Raw genomic sequence first — 20,183 nt, forward strand, 5'->3', positions numbered from 1 at the left:
TTGTTTTTGTAGAAATCTGCTTTGAAATAAATAATGCAAAATCCACAACGACAAAGAAAAAATTATGCACACTTAGTTCCATGGAAAGAAAGACACGCAGGAAAAATTGTGTTTGCTGGAACAGTAATTGGCCTGGCAATAGTCTTTTCAAAGCCTATATATGATGTTATTTCAATAATTCGTGGGACAACAAAACCTCCACCTAATTATGCATTAGAAGATGATGATTATGAAGATTAACTATTTATGATATAAGATGGAGTCTGTGAAAAGTGCAAGAAAGAGACTACAAAAATATCCACTACTGGTAGCACAGTGTCAAGAATTAGCTTCAAAATATGCTATCTGTGCTCTAAGAAAATCAAATTTAAAACAAAATGATTGTGAAGTGGAATTCACCAAATTTAAGCATTGTGTTTTAAAAGCAGCAGCTAAGTCTAATACAAGACTGTGATCCTATATTTTTATATTTAATAAAATTGTTTGTGTTTGTGATAGACTAATATTAACAAAGTATTGAATAAAAATGATATCCCTAAAGATTAATAATGTTTCATTTAAAACACATTGCTTGCTTGCTTTTCTTCTTAGATTATTATGCATTATTTATGCTAATTTTCATGATAATTTTTTCAGTTTGTCCTACACTGATGTAGACTATGTTGTATTTACTGATGCTGCACGCTATATAGTTAATGGAAAATCACCTTTCGAGCGTCTCACATATCGTTACACACCATTGCTAGCATTTATGTTAACACCAAATATTTTATTATTTAAAGATTTTGGAAAAATCTGCTTTTCAGTTGTAGATATTTTGATACCTATTGTAATCAGAAAGATTCTTCTAAGAGAAAACTGTAGTAATAGAACTCTTAATATTTGTACATTCTTATGGTTGTACAATCCTTTAACTATAGTGATATCAACTAGGGGTAATGCTGATTCTATAGCAGTCTTTTTAGTTATATTAACATTAGATTTTTTGCAGCAGCAAAAATATATAACAGCTGGATTAATACACGGATTATCTATTCACTTTAGACTTTACCCAATGATGTTTAGTCTAGCTATGTATTTATCTTTACAAAAAGGCTTTAATATTATACCAAACTTGCGACAATTAAAATTAGTTTTTAGTTGCATTTTTTCCATTTTGGTATTAACATCGGTTAGCTATTATCTGTATGGCTATAGATTTTTATACGAAAGCTTTTTCTATCATTTAATACGTAAAGATACAAGACACAACTTTTCAATTTATTTCTATATGCTTTATTTGTCTGCGGACTCGGCACCAAGTATTTATCAGAATATTTTAATTGCCTCGCCACAAATAATACTACTAATTTTGTTTTCTTATTGTTTTTCTGGTAAGTTGCAATTGCCTTTCGCATTACTGACACAAGCTATGGTAATGGTAGCATATAACCCAGTAATGACATCTCAATATATCTTTTGGTTTTTATCTTTAGTTCCCTTGAATTTACCACACTTAAAACTGGATGTTAAAAAATCATTGGAATTAGTAGCTTTTTGGATTTTAGCTAAAGGTATTTGGTTACTGTTTGCATATCTATTAGAGTTTCAAGGCTTCAATACATTTATATTCATTTGGCTTTCAAGTATTTTATTTTTCATTGCTAATATTCAAATTCTCGTAAATATGATAAAGTATTATGAGTAAGTGAATACTTGAAGCATTTTTGAAAATATTAATTGTTATTTGAAGATGTACAGAGTGTATTTGAAAGAAATAAAGACACTATATGCTTCATTGTAATGTTTTTTACTTTTATTTTTGCAGGAATACAAAATACTTATTTACAGATAGTTTCATAAAGTAATAGTGGTAGATTCTTAAAAGGAATGTAGATATAGTAATAATAATACAATAATAGTAAGTCTTAATATAGTTATTTAGATCAACCGTGAGCAAGAGCATTTCTTGGATCATCTTCAGAAATCTTTTTATTATCTAATCTTGTAAGCTGCTAATTTAACGGTATTAGTAATAATGGGTCAGTTCTCGTCAATGCTGTTAAGAACTTCAATTTACCGAAAGCTTACTTTCCTTTCATATAAATAAGATGTTTACATGATTTTTCAATAAGACGTGAAAAATTATATTGAACCGCGTATTAAAGTTGACTAATCAGTATATTGACGGCAAATGACCCAATAACGTTAAATATGTGAACCAAGTATTAATTTCTTTTAACTGCGCCAGTATTTGTTACTTGGGCAGAGTATGTAATGCAACATATAAAAATAGCATCCTTTTTTCCGTTGCATTCGGGATAGTTTATGAAAACATGCGCTATAAATAAGATATATTGTATTTTTCTTTGTTACGATTATTAATACCGATCTAAAATAATGCTTTTACAGATATATCACAAACACAAGTTATCAGCGATCCTTGTTTAAGAAATTTCAGTATTCTAAATTAAGAGCAACACTTGATATATTAATTGTACAGTTGTGAAATTCATTTTACAATTTTACATCACTTTTTACATAAAACTGCTGAATATTCAGGCTGCGCATTAGACTTTAATTTGGTTTAAAACGATATTTGCCTCTCCACTTTTCTAGAGAAGAGATTGTAACTGCAGAAATATAATGATATAGAGCGATTTGTTATTACGATTCGACCGCGTGAGATATTCAATTTACTTTTTACATCTATATGACAAGTTTTACGAAAAACTCTATGCTTAAATTGTATACGGAATAAATTGTTAGATTCCAGTGCATCCGTTTTTATTTCACACGTGTACATAGAAAAATGTGTAAAAGATTCATTAGTTCATGTAATACTATTCATACACATCTCAAATCTTTACTGCTACAGTCAATGGTTGGTGTATCTCGCATCGCGCGTATTTATAAGAAATTGAGATTGTACAATTGATACTTTGATATGGTGTCGATTGATATAATCATGAATGATTGGAAAGAAAGGATAACACAATAATAATGAGATACCGGTGTCATATTTACATGCACGAAGCTAAAATATCGTAGGATAGATTTGTGAACGAAGAAGAAGAAAGAATATGAAAAATAGACGATGATGTGAAGGTTTAATAATAAAATATAACAGCAGAAATACATATACATTTTAAAAGAAATGGACATAAAATTAACGATACGCTTAGCGATTAATACGAAGTGTAAATTGGCAAATTATATAAATTATAATATAAACAAAATAAGAATAATGTTCTTGCGATATAATTTCTTATACATGAAAATAAAATGTACATCATAACTAATTAAAATTATGGATAAAATAAGAACATCTCTAATCCATGTAACGCATAATTTGCTTGAAATCAAATTTATGAAATTTCAAGTATACACATAGATAATATATGTAATAATATATATATATATTTTTGTAGATTTATAAAGTATTAAAGCCCTGGTTAAACGTGCGCACGGATTATGCGAAAACGTACACGGCGTAAAATAAAATCTCTTTGGTTTTTGTACATATTAAAGTGTTACGCTTCTTATTACGTTTGATTAATTTTCTCCGATAAACGCTACTACACGTGTTGCTGTAAGTCGTACGATTCGTCCGGTTCTTGCGAAAATGAGGAAATATCGATGCAAACGAAAATTTATCGAGAGTTTGTACTTGATTTTTCTCACATGTATAGAATATAATAATATGTTTCGTGTACGACGCGACTCTGTTACGACCTCCGTTGATCGATGTCGATGCGTTATTGAATGGATGAAAAAACGAAAGACTTTAAGTAAAAGGGAGAAGATGGACGTTAGCTATGGTCGGATAAGAGATTATTGGCACACCGTCACATTGAATACATTTATGAATTTTCGCGTATGTGCTTCGACTCGCAGACATTCGACTCATTCTCTCACCGAATCAGTGGCTACAACAGCACGTCGCGCATTCTCTCATCATTCTCCACGCACCTCAAATAGCATATTCACTGTCTCATCGCTCAATATTCGCTTATTCATTATTTAACGGAAGATCTTGTGCGAAAGATGCATCTGGTCTTTGCTGATATATCGGTTACGCATGCCTTCGTACGTATATCTGCTATATTTCACTTAGGCATAATAGGTATACGTACGGCAAATTCGGAATTGAGCTCTAGTAGCATTCTCAATAAGGAATAAACGCTTTTAATTAGGGGCTCTCGTCTAAATTGAATTTTGTATCGATTAGCAGTCTGTATATACGGTACGAGATTAAATCGTCAACTAAACGCTATCTTTTAAATTGGCAGTTTGATCGTATAATTATAGTTATACGTAATATAAATGCCTATTATCTTCATCTATTGATTCACCATGGAATAAATGCAATTCTTTTATCAGGATAAAATTCGATATGATCGATGAGATAGGTCTATTACAGTATATGCCCGTGTGTGTGTATAATATATACTAAAACAGGAGACGAGCTTCCTCGTTTCTTTCTTTAACGATGCGATATGCAAGATGCAACAGACGCTTCAAGCGCCTAAATAGGATTTTGCAAGTTTCACGCGATTTCGACGTATATGTATATTATAGGTACACGCAAAATTTCATGGTCAATCGTTCTTATGTATACTGTGTTTGCCGCGTGAAATTGGATATGACGATAAATTTTATTTTAGACGATAAAAAGAAGAAAAAAAAAAAAGAGGAATGAAATATAATTATAATTATTGAGACGCTGGTACAAAAGATTGGTTTGAATGACAAGTCCTAGGCGAACTATATACCTAAATGTAGCATACGAAGAGTTAGGTAGTAAGAGGAAAATGTTAGTTTTTCGCTGGACGAGAGGTTCGTCCGTTTCCAAAGTTTTTTCATGTTTTCATAATAATTTGTATCAAACATGAGAAATTTCTCGCCTTTTTGCCAAGATATATTGCACCGCAGCTATCGAGAAAATCTTGATTCGTCAATGAACACTGAATACCGAAGACGACAACTGATATTAATGTGATTCCTGAAGGAAGCGCACTACAAGAGGATTATAGTTTCTATAGTTATATTTATATATATTTATTTATGTATATATATATATATATATATATATATATATATATTATCTGAAAGATCCAGCGAAAGATCCCATGAGTATAAAATACGATCTGTATAAAGCCACGTATAAAATGAAATAGATCGGAGATTCCCCTTTTAAATACAAAAGTTGTACAGAGTTTAAGATATTCGGCGAATTTGATCCGATTCGAAATCGATCAATTCTCAATGTTTGCCAATCACTATTTTACATGCAATACACGATGTACTATTTACAATAAAAGTGCTTGAACCACGCGGATTTTAAAGTTTACAATTTTAAATTAGCACACAAAAACGCACACACACGCACACGCATATTATTAAATAAATAAATAGAAAACATGGCAAAAACGAGAAGAAAATTTACAAATAAATTTCATTTAAATGCCTAAATAAAACAGTATATCGCATGTAGCATTTTTTTAGTCTCAGTAACGATATTTTTTTTTTTCTAAAAAAGGTATGATGGATTGAGCAAAAGTGCAGCAAGCTTTGAGTAGATTAAAAATGATACGTGCTAGAGCATATTGATGGTAAATAATTGAAATACAGCTTCCGTCGATCTGTTCGCTACAGATATGTACGTAGTAGTTCTCTTGTTCTACATGTGTATATAGCTACGATAATATAGATTCTTTTGAAGGTGTCAAAGAGACTGCTAACAAGGATATTCTCTGATAGGAATAAAGCTCTCACATGGAATTTTTACAAATCGAATAAATTAAGACTGATTTATAAGTTAATTAATACTCGTTGCTTAGGATACATATATATGTATATATATCTCGTGGATAGTCGCACATCGTGGCACAAGAACTTTTTTTTGTACACGGTACAACAGGCGAAAACTTAAATCCTATTGCGTTCTCTGTTTGATTATGTTCGTTCGAAGCTGACGTTGTTGGTGGTGCTATTTATTTGTCACACAGAAGATTGCACGTTGCCTGATCCGCGCTTCGTCTCTTCACGGAGAAACTTAATTGCAATGAGTATTGCACATGGTCTTTATCTCTGTGTATCCGTGTGTAGGTTTGTATGTACGTGGGTGTGTGTGTGTGTGTGCGTGTGTTATGCGTCGCTCACAGAGTGGATTTTTCCAGTGTAGATTTCGGGCCGCATAATCGTGCAGCTGCGACTGCATTTTTCTCGTCTGCAAGAGGCTTGCTTATTTACACGGGGCATTGTACAGCGATGAGTTTCGTTTAAAAGCAAAATAGTGCAGAGAGCGCAGAGCAGACCGCAACGCTGTGTCGACGCGATTAACTATACATATATAAATTCTATGTGATAAATGATAAACAAACGGAAGCTATGGCAAATAGACCGGTCGGTGCTCTTTACAGCAACGTAAAACACGAGTTTCATTAGCAACCGATAAAACCTATCTCTTTGATCATGTCTCGTTATGTTATTTCGCCCGTTTAAAAGAGTATTTTTCGTTCGTCGATGGGAGGGGGAGCTATAATTTTTTTTTTCTTTTTTTATTCTTCATAATACGATAATACTTGTTGATAAGTGTCGATTTCGAAGATCACATCATGCTGCTCTTGCTAAAGTCTCAGAGTATGAGCAATTGACCGAATTTTCGAGCTTGATACTATATAATATAGAAAACGATACGCGAATATTCGTGAATTGCAACGATTCGCTCAAATTCCTTCTCACAGGCGGAAAAATCTTCTCTCTCTCTATATATATACATATATGTATATATATATATACGTTCTGAGAAAAAGCTTAACATCGAGAAAAATATGAGGGTATATGTTATCTCCTATGTCGTCAGTCAAAATCGAAGTAGATTATACTCACGTTCAATATCAATGCGAAGTTTACGCAGTTTACGAAAGTACGCGAATAAGTTCTCTAAAAAGTTGTCCTTCCTTTTTAGCGACTCGACCGTTTTCATTCAGCAACGAAACTTACGGCTACTGTGTGTGATTTCGCGGTAGAGAATTTTTGCAACAAAATGTAGAGAGATTTGCGAAAGAAACTTTTATCCTTAATTATGATATTTTAACGGTGGAGTGGTTGTGTTGAAAATTGTACATGTGTTTCGATTGGATGCATGACACGTATATTGCGGGTGCTAGAACGGTGAAAACGGTCGAGTCGATCTATAAACTTTGTGAAATAGTTGTAATAGGCCATACAATCCCTAGTCGTAAAGTATGAAAAGTATTAACAAATTTGAAAACCATGTCGCTCGTCGAATTAGGCAATTTTCTCGTTTGGCGAACGATCTTGTTAGAGGTGGAAATTTAGCTATATTCAACGGGCAAGTCTCCACACGAAGCAGCCCCGCGCGAACCCAACAACAACATTTGACTAAATATCATTATGCGCTTTTCTATTTACAAAGCCGGCTAGGCGTTACATTTTGAACAGGGGCGTAAATTTTTTTCTTTCCCTTTTACACTCTCCTCCTCCTCCTCCTCCTCCTCCTCCTCCTCCTCCTCCTCTTCCTCCTGCAGCACCTTTTTCTCCTTTTCCTCGCATTTTTGAAAATAATCCCCGAATGAACAATGTGAGTGTGCAGCCAAACCGTATACGATTGCATTGTTCGCCAGATTTCATTTTAGCAAATACATATTATATAGCAACAGAATTTTTGCATATTTAACGCCTAATCAAACGGGGACGCGTTCATATATAGCATATAAATCATTTTGCGCGGCTTTAGTCTAATAAAAATTATGGACGGGAGAGGAAGCTTCGCGTGGAAGGCCTTCATTATGCTTTTCTCACTTAACACGAAGAAATCGATATAATTTAATTAATAATTGACTGATAACCAATTAATATGTATAGAGTGGTCCTCCGGCAGAAGGCGTAACTTCTAATAAGATTCAAACGACATAAACTTTTCTAATTTTAACGTCGCCTCGGACCACCCAGTACATTGATTGTAATAACTTCTCGCAGTGTAAACACTTCATATTCTACAATTTTGTTTATTCTTTATTTATCCTTTATAGTATAATAGAAAGGGACGCGCGCGTGCTTGAAATTTCTGTATAATGCATGTATGTATAATACTATATATATAGTAGATGTATGTATGTAGGTGTATCGATGCCAGCTCTCTCCGTAGCGTTATATCTCTGTTTAGTAGTAGTGACTGTGTGTCTGCGTGTATATAAGTACGTATGTACATGTTTTCATCAAGCATATATATATATATCTAGCTATATATATACATATACACGTGAGCAGGTGTAAGGACGCGCGAGCGGCGAGATGCACGCATCTATACGCATACATACGCGATATATTGGTTGGTATGTGCGCGCTGATGAATGAAAATCGTCATTTTTCCGAAATCCTCTCTCTTTCTCTCGCGTTAATGACAAATAATAACATCGGTGGCGTGAATATAATGTACAGAACGTGATCGATTGTTCGATCGAGCGAAAGAGCTTGGCGATGCTCGTTTTCAATATTATGGCGAATTGCTGAATGACGCGCGCGCGCGGCGGGATGCTCGCTTCCAATCTAAAAAAATACCGTAGTCCCTCCAGCGATTTCCGAAAGAACCGGAAAAAGCGATCGTCAGCAATTTGTCCATTGACAAGAAGCGAGCAGCGCTGAGCTCTGACCAGCCATCATTGGCGGATATGCGTACACAATATATTTTGTGTGTTTATACAGTTATAAAACTAACTAAACCTTAAGAGTTACGCTGAGCAATAATTCGAGTTATTTACACAAATTATGATACAAGAGCGTTTAGCTTAATCCTCTTTCTCTCTCTCTCTCTCTCTCTTCATCATCATCATCACGATTCGTTCAAGACGGGCGAGCGCGAGTATTTTCGGTTGCAGCGACCACCAAAGGTCAACATAAATATCTTTTAATTCTCTCCGCGACGTATATATCGTTTGCGAGTTGCTCGTTTCATTCCTAGGTAGGTGTAACGCGTCGTTAGCGTGGCCCTGTTTTCAAAACCCTTTTAATAATTGATAAACTACCCTGTTACGTTATCGTTATCGTTATATCGTTCTCGTTCTCGTCTCGCTCTCGTCAGATACAATGGATCGAGAGATTGATATTGCTATTGACTTTTTATCGAAGCATTGTAAAACCAAGGAGAATGAGACAGCTGTATAATTATTCATCTCATCTTCGTTGGAATTTAGCGCTGTTCTTTTCGTCAGAGAATTATACATATATAGGCAACGCTTCAACGAATAGCGATAACAGTGGTGAAGACGCACATAGCTGTTCCCGCCCTCTTGCTACGACAACAGGGACCACTCGAGTAAATTATAGCAGAGTAAACGACGCAAAGTGCTCTCGAAGAAACCGAAAATAATTTAATACTCGTGAAATTAATAAAGCTTAGGAGGTTTTGTTGCACGCAATTTTCGGGAGATTCGTGCGCAACGATCCATTACCTGAGACTACGCTGCACCTCCTTACTCATTACCTTATCTTATCATTATTATCATTATTATCATCGTCCTTGTATTCTTTAATTAAATCATTCCCTTCATTATATTTAGCGATATTATTTACACGAAGCCATCCTCCGAATGGAAGAGCGGGCTTATTTTAATAAGGTTTGCTTTTTCGTAGTGCCTTCAATCTAATAGGCCCTATATTCATATTGACAACAGGTGTATAATATACCTAACGAGTTTAGCTATGTATTTTACAATACCGGCTGCAGCAGGCTCACCGTTGAGCGACCATCTATCTTCCCCTTATCCTTCTGCGACCATCGGACAAAATCTTAATCGAGAGGCGATATATAGCGACCAATCTTATTACATAAGAGCGAGACGCATCATCTCTCTCTCTCTCTCTCTCTCTCTCTCTCCCTCCGACTATATCCTGCAACGATTAGATGTAATTGGGCATGCTTATTTGCTATAAGGTGTACTACCAATTTTTAAAAAAGGCAGCGCGACTTTATTCAAACCTATCAAAGTGGCAGACGATATATAGTTAATTGTCATGATAAATTGCACGTTCGACTGCCACTGAAACAACGGTATTTCCTATAACGAGAATTGATTGGAATTATTTCCAGCTCATTAGGTGTGCTTGAACAAGCCTTAAATACTTAGCGTGATCTAGAGTACGTCAATAGAAGATTGTCGATATCGAGTGGCCGCGGCTAGCCGTTAATTTTATTCGCACCGAAGAATTCAGGTTGGATTCGCCAATAGCCGTGCACAACCACTCGGTCTTTCTTTCCTCTCGCATCGTCCGACACGCAGCGAGCCCCGCGAACTCTCATACCAGAACTTGTATTTATCTTCCTCGAATTAAGTACGAATTTTCTCCGTGACAAAGATGTTATTTTATAATAAAGATATTGAAAGGATTTTTCTATTTGTGCTATCATCCCCCTACTTTCCATAAGAATGACTGGCTTCTTTGCAGCACTTTGGTCGAGAAAGCCATTAAAAGCGAGCGAGTCGATGCTAGGAAAGAACGGTGCTGCGACCTTTCGCAGCTTTCAGAGATCCGCTGGCAAAGCTCCAGGTCGGCAAATGTCTCGAGGCCGCGCCGGTACCCTCAGCTCCCTCATCGACACTCGCTCAAACGTTCCTCTTTCCAAGTCCGAACTCCTTTTGATAACCGGCTCGAGAATTCCAATCGCGTTCTCCAAATAAGCTTTCCTCCTGTTCAGTAGCCTCATGGTCACGTCCATTTTCGCGGATTGCCCACGCTGTACGGACAATCGACGCCTCGACTCTTCCCGCGATGCTTTCGAGATACGATAATCGAAGAATTCTTGCTGCGTTCTGGCTAGCGGCTCCATCGGTTGCCACTCCTGGTTCAGACGACGTTGCTGCACCAAGCTCCGATGATCCCTGCTGGCCTTCTTCAATTGGTGCAGCACCAAATCGATGTACTTGAGTGCTTCCCCGTTTTCAGGAACGACCGATCGTTGACTGTCGAAGGAACCAGCAGCGCCCAGGATGTACTCGATCCCCGGGCTGCTCTTTCCCCCTCTCCTGCGGTCCTCGTAGTACCGGTGGTTGGGCCGATGGTATCGGCCAACGTTGATACTGCTGCCTTTGTAGCGGGCCTCCTCTATACTGATTCCGGCCAGGCCCGAGGTTCGAAGGTTCTAGTTCTTCGGGTAAACCTCCTGGCCTCATACATGCGTTGCCAGGGTGCTTACCGCCGAAGTGCGCTTCACCGTCGCCACCCCACCGTTCGGTCCACCCGTTATGTAGTGCGCCGACAGCGGTGCCTGCAACGAGTCGTAAACATTCTAATCAACAATTAATAATCTCTCAATATGCGTACGCACCATTCAAACAGATGCGTCATCTTCCGCCTTTACATATATATATATATATATATATATATATATATGTAGATATTATTCGTATATAACAATTCCCGCGCATTCTCACCGCGTATTTTATATATTACAATTAAACTCACTTGTGGACCTGCCCCGTTTAAGGCATTCAAGCTGTTCATTCGCATCGCTTGCGTGTATGGAGGTGGTGCTGGCGTCACACCAGGTATAGCCGCGTGTGGCGCGTGCCTGATTTGCTCGGCAGCTGACATTCTGTGGAAACGTATTACAAACAAACTTTATTGCGACTTTCCGCTTAAATTGCAGTGGAAATAAGGGATCAAGAAAAATCCAACATTGTATCGTTGCTCTCTCTCTCTCTCTCTCTCTCTCTCTCGGTTGACACATATTTGTGCTTGTGCAATACACAAGGTACACCGAATATAGTGAGAAACGATAAAACTGATGGACCGTACATTGGGATATAATTATACAAAACTAATGGAGGAGGACAATGCTCGGTACTTGAAAACAAACTTGTTGAGTGGCAATTGAGAGTGCAAAGTCAATCGACGAGATGTTCTCGAGCGACTATACCACTAGCGGGAGAATATATATAGGAATTCTGGCTCAAGTTCTCCATCGTCGCGTCACAATCAACGACTGGAAGACAATTATAGCTATATAGCGTCGAGTGTAGCGTCCTAGGAACTAATTCAGGATTCGGTGACAGAAGTATCGACAAAGCGTTGCGCACGTAGAGCGCGTTCGACGTGGATAGGGGGGAGGCTATACACTATACGGCGCCGTGGTTGAAACTTTACCTGAGATACGGATTGCCGTATGTCGCGGAGAATCGCGGATCGATCACTGGGGTAGTCTGCGGCGTCGAACTGCCAAGATTCGCCGAGCTCAGACCGATCTTCTTCGAAGACAATATTCCGCTGGAAGGTATCCTGCTGAGAGACTCTCGCGATGCCCCAATACCCTGCGTCGTTGGTGGCATGTAGTCTCGCGTGTAATCCACGTACGGCACGTAACCATTATTATTACTGCCATCCTAAAGAGAGAAAAATCGTGAAAAAAAAGAAGAAAAAAAAAACAGCCATCAATCTCAAATCTGAGCTTTCGATCAGCCCTATATACCTATACTAATTGCCCGTTGGTTATTTTCATTAAATTTTTAATGTACGACACGCGTATCGGGCAGCCATTAATCTTACATCGCGTTGATGACCGTAGCTTGATTGCTTTTTCAATGAAAACCTCGAATTAGTTTATACGGAGAAATTGATTATAAACAATAATTAGTACGTCCGCTGCGTATTTATATATATATATATGTAGGGGGATTGTACGGAAATGTTGCTCGATATTATTATTACTATAATATCGCATGCATGTTACGCGAACGTTTCAAGTGCGGGATCGATATTTCGCACAAGCGTATATGGTGTAATAATGATTTTGCGATAATTTCATTGGATTTTGGAAGGAGAGGAAGGAGAAAGGGGCTGGAATTGATATTGAAAGTTTTCGAAGAAACTATTTCGCGAAGCATTTGGAGATCGCTCGGACGAGATAGCATTCATTGTGCCAGCGGCGATAAACGTCGAGTTAGTGAGTTTTCAATTTGGATCGATATCGATGGAGGCGGAGGTCGCAGTTACTTACGCTATTTTTCGGCGGGAAGGAGGGTTCCGTATAGTCCGCGCTATAACGAAAACCAAGTGGATTTGGAACAGGTCCAGCGAGCGCCAGTGCATTTACGCCTCTGGTACTTCCTTCACCCTCGCTGTCAAGCGCCGTCACACTTTCAGCATTGCTGACACTCGATCCCGCTCGGATGTCCGCTTTGACATCGGAGAGATTGCTGCTTCTGTCACTCTCGCGGTATCGATCGGCATTCGAGTCCGTCTCTTCTGTCATGGAAAAAAAAGAAAACAAAGATTCCCTTATAGCACATTAATAAGTCAGGAAAGAAACGTTTTGCGCCACCGTCACAGACGTACGTCGGATCCCCCTCGACGTGGCAACGTCGCTGCTGAGCGACGCTATTCTCCCCGTTCGATATTAAAACATGCTTTCGCTCCCCACCCCCCCCCCCCCCTACAATAATCTTTAACACTTATCTCTATTATAAAGAAACAATTATTGTTCGTTTTATCGATTGAACTTACGCATATCGGTCTCTTGCACTTGCGCCGTCTTTGGTCGTGGCTGCTTTATGCGATCCCGACATTGCAGAATCAGTATCACAATGATACCAATTAGTATCACGCACACCACTAGCCCGACAATGATCAAAATCAGCTGCCAGTCAACTGGAATCAACGCTAATTGCGATATCGAGTTAGAATCTTTGTTATCTCTCTGTTATCTTATACTATGTGTATGCATGTATGTGTTATTAGTATGTGGTTTTTTCAATTCTACAAAGCTTTCAGGATTTTTGAGTTTAACGTTTGTATTACGATACCAGTAAGGATGATATTTCTTCATGGCGTCCAAGGGCTTTTATAACCACGTTACTTTGAAACCGTATAGTATTATATATATATATATATACCATCCTTTTTAAAAGGTCCAGAATTTAAGCATCCCTTCTGCAGACTTCTTCCATTCTAGAGAAGGACCGGGCTAAATCTCGTATAAAAAGGCTTTGAACAGTATAAACGCCACTTGATTCCCTATTCCAAAACTGCTTGTCATATCTGTTTATCGTTTTATAAAGAACTACTTGACATATTTATGGTTACTTATCATGCACGAGATTTCTCCGTCTGTTATTTTATACATTAAATTTGCATCGTCGAATAGAAATACGTTGTAAAATATATGGTACACTGCATGGCTATCGGTATTTAAAGTAACGTCGAGTCATCGGTGTGCCCATTCTCAACTCTTTCCTCTATATAATCTCTTAATAAATTTAACCTTTAAATAATACTTTTTGGTGCCACATAGTTAATATATTTTTTCTGCTGCAATAATTCGAAGAATGTGTGCCCTTTGAGGGCTAAGGTGATGATTGTTGATAGAGAGTATTCCTTGTTGTGGGTAGGTCGATATACGATAGGAGTGTTTTATTGCAACGGTGGGAAGAATATTGGTTCGGAACTTACTGCGTGCTGTCAGTTTGATTATAACGGAATCCGTGCCGAGGCTGTTAGTAACTGTGCAGTTGTAATCCCCGAAGTACGTTGATATTGGATCGAGCAGCGTGACAGTGCTGACTACCCGCTCGGCCGTGTATTCCTCCTGTACGTAGAATGCGGTATTGTTCGATGAGAAATTGAGTTCACGACCAGCGAAGCTCCACACCACTGATTCTGCTTTTGGCACAGATATCGCGGCGCATTTCACCTGCGAAATTGATATGGAGCTAGAATACTGTATATATTATATAATAAAGGTCCGAAGGAGAAAGGAGAGGAGAATCGGAGAAGAGAAGCTAGGCCAGAGCGTATATCGTGCACGAAGGTAGAAAAGTAGCAGCTTCCATACGTATACACTATATATATATATATATATATAGTTGGTTATATAGCAGTACAGTCAAGTGGAAGAAAAGAGAAGAAACGATATCTGCGAGTCAACGCACACTGCATCGCTTTATTCGGTGACGATTGAAATGATACAGCTCTTCCCTTTAAGCGTTCAAATTCCGGGAAAAAAGAAACGAGAGAAAAAGTTGGTCCACGGGATATCCATCGGGCCGTGCTCCTGACCTACTTTTCCGTATGAAAAAACACGTGGTGAAAAAGCGAACGACCAAATACTTCAGCATTCATGTTTTAAATTTCAAGTATTTGGACTATATAAGCACTCGCGTTTGTCCACGGGGATGCGTTTGAGGACTGACCGCGCGCGTATATACGTTGGACTCTGATACTTTGGCATGGAAAGCACCTTCAAACAAATTTCGCATTCGCTCATTCGGTCGGTTATTACTTTTACGAGCACCACTCGATTTTTCAACGTGCTCCCTGTGAAACAAGATACACTAGATAAATTCGCGAGAGAACCGAAATGGATGATGTATACGAACACACACACACACACACACACACACATATATTTGAAAAGGGCTGAAAAAAAAGAAGCTTCTCGATAATGGTCAAGGATACGCATGTATATATGTTATGGGATACGAGCTTTGAGGAAAAGTTTGAAAAGATGTAGAGGAATATAATCGGAAGAATATAGCAACAGTATAAGGTATATATTTCATTTGGGAATTTCGGCCGGATTACATATCTGGAATTGGGTCTGAAGTCATAAAGATGGAAAAGTACCTTGACCACTCCCTCGTCGGGCACGTATTGAACACGTTGCGATATTATTCTGGGCGGTGCACGAATGTAGATGTTGGCGTAGCCCGTCAATTCCGGAAAGCCCTTTACGCGCGCCTTGCAGTAGTACCGGCCGGCTGTTTCTGGTCGAACAAAGACGCTTATGTTAGGGCTGGTAGCGACCACTCGGTCCGAGTCCTCGTGAAACCAAAGGATTTCCGGCGTTGGATTCCCGTCGACGTCGCACTGCAAGATCTCCGTAGCGTCGTACTCGGTCTCCACGGAAACCGGTGGATGACGAAAGTGAGGCCCATCTGTTCGGAAAAGTAGAAAAAAGGAAATCAATAAAATCGCAAAATCTCTCACTCGCATATCGTACAATGATCAATTTTGCTGCGATGGACAAAAGAGAAGACTAATGATGACAAAAAAAAAAACACACACACACACAGAGGAAAAAGGGAGTGGATCGTTCTAAAAATACTATAAATTTTCCCCGAAGGCCCGGAAGGTTCCAATCATTTGCAGAGTAGGAAAAAACAATTTGCGTATATCTTGGTAAAGCCATTGCTTCGGACAGTTGTGGGAGGCAATCGCGTTGGGAAGCTCCTATCGAGTGCTTATAAAATTGGCATGTATAAGAGAGCATGCGCGCTTATACGGGGGAGTACATGCATGTATAGTATATAGATAAGAAATACTCACACGTGATATCAAGCGTCTCGGTTTCCTCGCTTTTGCCAACTTCATTGTGGACCTCGCATTTCACGATGGCATCGTGATACTCGCGGGTTGCGTTGTGAAGGATCATTTCCGTCGTGTAGTCCCCCACCACTTTCTTGTCATTGATGTACCACCTGTGTGAGAAAAGAATAAGAGTTATCGTTTTTTTTCACAATCCAATGATTTTCCGGCGTCCCAAGCTTCATACTCGTAATTAAGTAGCCGACACGACCAACTGTGCAGGAATAAAAGCTCTCGAATAATTATGCATTTTTTTTTTTAAATTCACCGCGTGTGCCCGCCACTCGCGATCAATACCACTTCTGTCTCTCTATATATATCTACCTCTCTCTCTTTCTCACAGCCCCCCGTTTCCTTCATCACCCACTAACCAGGCAAACGGATCGAAGAGATATGGGGAAGCGGACTGTGATAATCCCTTCAAATTAATATCGAACATGTTAGCCACTTATTGAGCATCGAGTAGTATTTTTGTTCTTTTTGCTGAATTTTGCATAAAGCGGTGAATCATTTGAGAATGAAATAAAGCATTATCAAAAGTGGAAAGCTCGAAAGGGTTGAATGATTATTATGCAAAGAACTGTATAATCACTCTGGAGATTTCTCAAATAATGGTAGAACGAATTGTGAGGCAAGCGAGCCAGTGTGTGTGTGCATGTATATTCATATAGCAGGAAGAAAAGGGGAGGGAGGGCTGATAGTTAAAGAGCCTGCACTCACAATCAGAGCCAGTTAAAGATCGCGTTTCTTCGGTTTGGAGGGTCGTTATAGCGTTATACGTGCGTTTGCTGGCTAAATCAAACGGCGAGGAGCGAATGCGGATCACGGGGTTGCGTGATTCGTAGCGAGCCAGTGCGGCCTGCACGATTCCATCGATTTTATCGAGGTCATGCTACGTAAAAGCTGTAAAGCCTGCCAGGTAGGCTGACACAGGCCAGCTGGGTGCAACACGTGCGCGCCCGAACAACGCCGTCCTGGATTTGACATTGCCTTTTAACCATTTCGCTCTATCCGCAAATCACCGTCGTCTCCCCCCCCCCCTCCCCCCTCCAACCCATCCACCAACGTTCAATCGCGTGTCCTACTCACCTGTAGTCCATGTTGGCCGGATTGCCCTCCGCACGACATTTGAACCTGAGCTCCGTTCCTTCTCTGATCTGTCCATTCTTAGTCAGGCCGGAGCTAATCTTCATCGATACTTTCGGCGCATACCTCACCTGCAATTTCACAAACCAAACACAAAACTTTTATCGCATCCACACCCAAAACAACCTTAAATTTACGACCAACTCACGTTATTATTATTATACCGTGTATCACCATAACCACAGAGAAAAACGATTGTTTCTCCGCAGTAGATTACCTCGAAAAAGAGGAGAGGCGAATCTAACAAAAATACTACACTGTACTGTAATATGTAATTTTCTCATTTGTAGACCGAGGCTCGTATTACCGGGGCGGAATAATGTGTAATTTAGGTTCGTATAGCGAGCCGTCAAGTTTCTACTAAAAATTGAGAAAAATTGCATGTTCCTTGAGTTTGCCAGCAAAAAAAAAGCAACAACGGAAAAAAAACATACATCTTTAATTTTTTCAAGAGTGGACGGACGGGGAGTAGGGTATATACGAGGTGGGGGTGCACGATGGTTAGGGTGGAGGAGGTGCGAGAATATTTATTCTAGAATAAAGAAGAGGAGGTTGTGCACATGTCTTTTTAAGCTTAAAATTCGCGTAGGTAGGTAGAGACACGAGGAAGAATTTAGAAGGGTGTGCGTGTAGCTTTTTTGCAGTGCGCACATTACCGAGAGGGAAACGTACGAGTGGCGCTGACGAGGCTCGTCGGCTCGACTCGTGAAAGTGCTAGTAACGAGGCCAACTTCTTTTAAAACGACATATGCAAAGCTACGGAGCCCGGCCGGCAGTAGCCAGTAGCAGCTAACACAAGGAGTAATATTCCTGTGCGACTGTTTTGTCAACGCAACGGCCCAAATTTTCTCTCTTTTTCCTTTCTCGCTTCCTTGCTTCCTTCGCGCGCAAAGCTTCCACTCACCGGAGCCCTCGCATTGCAGTTAACGAGCTTTCGCTCTTTTCCACCGATAACTAGCCAACTGCTTATTTTGCCCAATTACTGGGAGCGACGAGATGGAATACCAATGAAGTTGGCGACGATTTTCAATAAATTATATAAGAGAGAGTGCTCGCTTGAAACGTGTCTATCGATACTCGATAGCTTTTACATAGAGGCCGGTTGAGATTCGTTAAGATTGTCGGAAGGAAAACTAGGGAATAAAGTAGATGTCTGTGCGATGTGAAGGGGGTAAAATAAAAATACTGAAAACTGTGCATCGCGTTGACCTTTGTCGTTTGGCAGATGCGCGAGCGAGCTATAAAATCATTATATGCTCGCAGATTTTTTTTTTTTCAAATGTACAGTTGGCCTCCTCCTCCTCCTATATGGTGATGCATATAAAATTTTAAGAGAGAAATATTGCTCACTGTCACGCCGAGTATTACGAAGCAGTATCACGCGTATTTCTTCGAGTAATTTCAAACTCGCATGTATATTTATACATGTACCTCCAAGGAATAAAATAGAGAGGATGTATATTATATAAATTCTCCATTTTTCTTCATTAGTCGAGTAAAATTAGTGGGGTATGTATTACACAGCATCGGATTAGGTATTTGGTGTATTAAATATTTTCTATCGAGATTTCAGTAATATACTATTACTATATGACTGCTGCTCAATGACTTATTTAATTGCAACTATATATAAACCAACTCGTGCGAGATGACCAAGTTGAAAATTTGGGCATAACAACAAAGTAGCATTTCATTTAACGTAGATTTGTTTAAGATAAAAAAGAAATTTTCTATAAAGCCCCGTCGCGTGATACATTTATCAAGCTTACTAAAATCGTGACGGGATTTATCAGATTGATGGGGCAAAAAATATTCGAAATTTCGATTAAATCTTTGTCACAGCTGACATTTATGTTTTGCCTAGAGTGTAATTTAAACAATTTAGCCAGTGTATCGCGAATATTTAAAACATTCCGTACTGACCAAATAACCAATCTTGCATTACACACGACTATTAAAAGGGTCTGCGTTATTTTCAGTTAGGTTATAATTTTTAATTGAATACGGTCGAGCGATGCGTTGAAATAAAACTGAAATTACGTAGCTTTTTACGGTAGGAAAATGTGATTTTATCAGAGAGTGCATTTCGCTGTGGTCGAATATTTCTATGGCGAGTACAAAGGGTAGTGCAGAGCATAGAGAGCCCACGTTTTAAGCAGCAATGTGAAAATGTATTTGATATACTATATTGTCTAGGTATAGTGGTGGGAGGGCTAACTACTAGGTAGAACGGGGTGGTTTCGGCGTTCTTTCAATTTATTTCAATGAGCCCATTACTAGAATTCGTGCAGAACGGGCTATTGTTCGATGTATTCCGCCAGTAAACCGACGATTGTGACCTCAGCTTCGGCCTCGGTAGCCTCGGCCCTCTCGGCTCGATCGAGTTGACCCGTCCTGGCTCCTGGTTACACCAGGCTTTCGCGTTCCTCTCCTCTCACTCGCCGCAACCTCTACATAGATGCTACCTATATAGCTACACGTATGGGGGATATCGGCTACATACGCTTGTGCGTGCAACGCTTCTTGGTCAAACGTGATCGCCATTTATATACAAGCGACGAGTATATATCCACGAGAAACACACACACGTTAATTCAACTATATACCTATATGTATATATATAAATATATATAAACACACCAAATACCCTGCGATGTCCCGCTGTTTAATAT

General features: G+C 39.0%; 2 protein-coding genes across 3 annotated transcripts in view; one reads left to right on the forward strand and one right to left on the reverse strand.

Moving 5' to 3' along the window:
- Positions 1-378: 378 nt before the first annotated feature.
- Positions 379-7,474, forward strand: PIG-M (Phosphatidylinositol glycan anchor biosynthesis class M). Its single transcript, XM_066742096.1, has one exon. The coding sequence runs from the start codon at positions 527-529 to the stop codon at positions 1,685-1,687; it is 1,161 nt and encodes a 386-aa protein (XP_066598193.1). The 5' UTR covers positions 379-526; the 3' UTR covers positions 1,688-7,474.
- Positions 7,475-7,543: 69 nt separating this feature from the next.
- Positions 7,544-20,183, reverse strand: part of LOC136782434 (irregular chiasm C-roughest protein-like) — a 103,337-nt gene continuing 90,697 nt past the window's right edge. The window contains exons 5-13 of one of the 2 annotated variants that reach the window (XM_066741864.1): positions 17,455-17,582; positions 16,327-16,478; positions 15,625-15,935; positions 14,452-14,692; positions 13,507-13,662; positions 13,001-13,245; positions 12,151-12,386; positions 11,470-11,599; positions 7,544-11,272 (exon numbers count right to left, since the gene is read on the reverse strand). In XM_066741864.1, coding sequence (XP_066597961.1) covers positions 11,174-11,272; positions 11,470-11,599; positions 12,151-12,386; positions 13,001-13,245; positions 13,507-13,662; positions 14,452-14,692; positions 15,625-15,935; positions 16,327-16,478; positions 17,455-17,582 — 1,698 coding nt within the window. In that variant the 3' untranslated portion in view covers positions 7,544-11,173. Of the gene's footprint in view, positions 11,273-11,469; positions 11,600-12,150; positions 12,387-13,000; positions 13,249-13,506; positions 13,663-14,451; positions 14,693-15,624; positions 15,936-16,326; positions 16,479-17,454; positions 17,583-20,183 lie in introns of both variants that reach the window. The other variant, XM_066741863.1, reaches the window with a different exon arrangement.

The sequence above is a fragment of the Prorops nasuta genome, unplaced genomic scaffold (assembly GCF_024137725.1).
Source record: "Prorops nasuta isolate Cenicafe-Biocafe unplaced genomic scaffold, Cenicafe_Pnas_1.2 PNAS00027, whole genome shotgun sequence".
Classification (NCBI taxonomy): Eukaryota; Metazoa; Arthropoda; class Insecta; order Hymenoptera; family Bethylidae; genus Prorops; species Prorops nasuta.